General features: G+C 38.8%; 1 protein-coding gene across 1 annotated transcript; it reads left to right on the forward strand.

Moving 5' to 3' along the window:
- Positions 1–722: 722 nt before the first annotated feature.
- LOC139868337 (uncharacterized) lies at positions 723–1,313 on the forward strand. Its single transcript, XM_071856674.1, has one exon. It carries the CDS (start codon positions 723–725, stop codon positions 1,311–1,313), a length of 591 nt encoding a protein of 196 aa, XP_071712775.1.
- The last annotated feature ends 2,226 nt before the right edge of the window (positions 1,314–3,539 follow it).

The following is a 3,539-nucleotide window of genomic DNA, read 5'->3' on the forward strand; positions in this document are numbered from 1 at the left end:
CTCTCATATAATTTTAACACTTTTATTCAAATTTTATATATTGGTACATGGCATCGTATTTACTTAATTCGGAAGCCGATTCGGAAGATGATCGTGTTGTTGCACTAATTCAAGAATTAGATGGTGAAGATGCCAAAGTCAAATCATCCGAGCGTGTTCCAAGATCCCAAATTTATATTCCTAGAGATCGAGAGAAAGCCGCAGAAAACTTATGGAAGGATTAGTTTAGTGAGGCGCCCGTGTTTCCGCAACATAAATTTAAAAGGCATTTTCGCATGCGTATTCAGTTATTTCTCCAAATTTCTCGAGGTATTTCTGATTTCGATAATCATGAAATTCCCGATTATTTTACCTATTTTAGGGAACGTTTTGTTGCTATCGGTAGGTCGACTTTTACAATATTGCAAAAAATGACTTCGGCTCTACGCCAGTTGGCGTATGGAACTGCCACCGATATGTTTGATGAATATTAAAAATTGAGTGAGAAAACCTCAATAATTTGTTTAAAAAACTTTTGTAAATGTATTATTCATTTATACAAAGAACGTTACATGAGATCTCCCAATGCATACGACATTGAACGATTATATAGTAAACATGAGGAGAAACATGGTTTTAAGGTTATGCTCGGGAGTATTGATTGTATGCATTGGGAGTGAAAGAATTGTACAGTTGCTTTAAAGGGACAATACACTCCGGGTGATCACAAGAAACCCACCATTATGCTAGAAGAAGTTGCTTCGTATGATTTGTGGATTTGGCATGCATTTTTTGGGATGACGGATTCCAACAATGTTATAAATGTTTTGAATCAATCACCGATTTTTGATAAACTAAAGAACAGAACAACTCCACCCGCACTATTTGAGGTAAATGGTAATCATTACACAAAAGGCTATTACCTCGCTGATGGTATATATCCTGACTGGGCTACCCTAGTCAAAGGTTATGCGGCGCAGTCAGATGACCCAATGATTAAGTTTACGCGGTTTCAAGCTAGTGTCCGAAAGGATGTTGAGAGGGCATTTGTGGTTCTTCAATATCGATTTCATATTTTAAGGTTAGCGACACGCATTATGTCAGTGAACAAGATGCGAAGAGTTATGGATTGTTGTATCATATTACATAATATGATTTTACAAGATCAAGGATTTGCATTAAGTGATTGGGAGGAAGATTTCATTACCGAACCAATGGAGAATCGTCCAGAGCGTATACCGAATAGAGGATGGGATCAAGACGTTATCATCCGAGAGATTAGAGATAGGACGGTGCACGACCAACTAATCGATGATCTTGTTGAGCATATTTAGAACCTTCCGCCCACATTTCACACTACGAACTAGTTTATTTTACAATTTAATCATGTAATGGTTAGAGTTTATGTAAGACCCGTTTATTTGTAGTGTACATAAGTGTAGTTAATGTACTGGAAGTGGGGTTTTGGTAGTACATATTAAAAAGAATGCAGAAAACTGGTCTGGGCGTTTGGCGCGCCTCGCCATTGTTCTGTGACAGATTCCTTTTTAATTAGATATTTTGAGGGCAAATTGGTAAAATCACAAGGAATTCGACTTTAAGGCTTGGGATCAGTTGTTGGAGCCTTATTTACTCCATTTCCACCCACTTAATCATCTTCCATTAAATCCTAGAGAGAGAGGAGATTCTAGAGTGAGAAAGCTCCATTAAAGGAAGAAGGAGGTTGAATCGGGTCTTAGTACGAGTTTCAAAGTTGTTCATCTTTGATCTAGCTATGTTTTGATGGTAGTGGTATGCTCTAATCTTGATGTGTTGATTTTAATTTGATTATGGGTTAGGGTTTGGGGTAAGTGATGAACCTAAAACCCATTTGTTAGTAAATTGGGTGTTTTGGGTGAATTTGAAAGATGACTAACTAGGGTTTTCAAAGTATTAAACTATGTTTATGTGCCTAAATTGGTTAGTTAAAGTACTAGCACACTTATATATATGTAAATGGGTGTTAAGTGGGTTAGTGGGTGACCCGAAATGGGTGTATTGACTTTAAATGGTCAAATGGGTCATGATGGACCTAAGTGGGTAAATGTATGTGTTTGATGCATAAACTTTGTATTGGAAAGTGTCTTAGGACCTAACTTGGATAATGATTAGGGTTTTAGGGATGTTAACCAAAATATTAGGGTTAGGGTTGCAAACGCGTCAAAATTGCACCACGGGGCAAGATAACCCCAAAATGGAGTTTTAGTGGGTTGACCAACTTGAGTTTGTGATTGATATTATGTATAATGTAATAGGTACGTTACATTGAAGGTTCTCGGACTTGATTATCTTTCACAAGGGATTTTGAGGTGAGTGGAGTAATTATACGTATGTGTATATGACGCGTTTATTTATGGGTGTTATGGTATGAACCATCGAGCCGGTAGTGCCATAACATGTGTGCGATAAGATGTGAACCACGAGCCAGTAGCATCGAGTGTGAACCACGAGCCGGTAGCACTATAAACTAGATGTGAACCACGAGCCGGTAGCATCGAGTGTGAACCACGAGCCGGTAGCACTAAAAAATAAGATGTGAACCACGAGCCAGTAGCATCGAGTGTGAACCACGAGCCGGTAGCACTATAAAAGAGTATGACTCAATTGCGTATGGTGTGAACCACGAGCCGGTAGCACCATAGCGTTTATGGTTAACCATATTGAGATTGTCGATTATTTAGCATATTGTTTATATATATATATACATTGTGTTGAGTATATGCTAATGCGGTTTTGTGATATTGTACGACTTGTTAAGTGTTTTGGGTACGATGACATGCTAATTGAGTTACAAGGTCGTATGAGGTATTTGGTGAATGTGATTGCAAATAGATGAGTTATATATATGTATGTGTAATTATTGCATTCACTACGCTTTACTTACCCTTTCGTTGTTTACCTTTTTATAGGCTCAGGTATGGACAAAGGTAAGGGCGTTTGTTTGGAGTAGAGATCCCGTCGTGTTAGGGGACGCTTTTGGAGAGATTAGCCTTTGGGGTTTGACCGAGACTTGGGTAGTTTAACCCCAAACACCATGCTCGTAGGGTTGTTTGGTATTTAAACTTTTGCGGTCGAAACTCTCGTTATGTATTAAACTCGTAAAATGGCCGATGTGGGCCCCGCTTTGTAAGACTTATTTTATGTTTGAAAAGTGTTAGTTGTACATATTTGAATGTGTTGTTAAAAGAGTTTTGTCTAATTATGTCGGGAAGTGGCCAATCTTTTTCGCATTTGAAGACTTTTTGGACAGACCAGATCGACGCGCCGCGCGGCCTTCTGGCACGCCGCGCCATTAGCTGAACAAACAAATTTTTTTTTTTTTTGATGTTTTTCGCGGGTTCGATGGTGGTCTGGTTTGGGTTGTTACAAGTGGTATCAAAGCATGGTCTAAGGGATTTAGGTGACTTGAGATAGGCACCTAGACTTAGACTTTTTGTGTACGCATTATGCGGGACTTGTAGGACTTTGGGTTGAATCGGGTTTTGGTTAGTGCATAGGTTTATGTGAACTAATCATGCGCT

The sequence above is a fragment of the Rutidosis leptorrhynchoides genome, chromosome 9 (assembly GCF_046630445.1).
Source record: "Rutidosis leptorrhynchoides isolate AG116_Rl617_1_P2 chromosome 9, CSIRO_AGI_Rlap_v1, whole genome shotgun sequence".
In the NCBI taxonomy this organism is placed as follows: domain Eukaryota; kingdom Viridiplantae; phylum Streptophyta; class Magnoliopsida; order Asterales; family Asteraceae; genus Rutidosis; species Rutidosis leptorrhynchoides.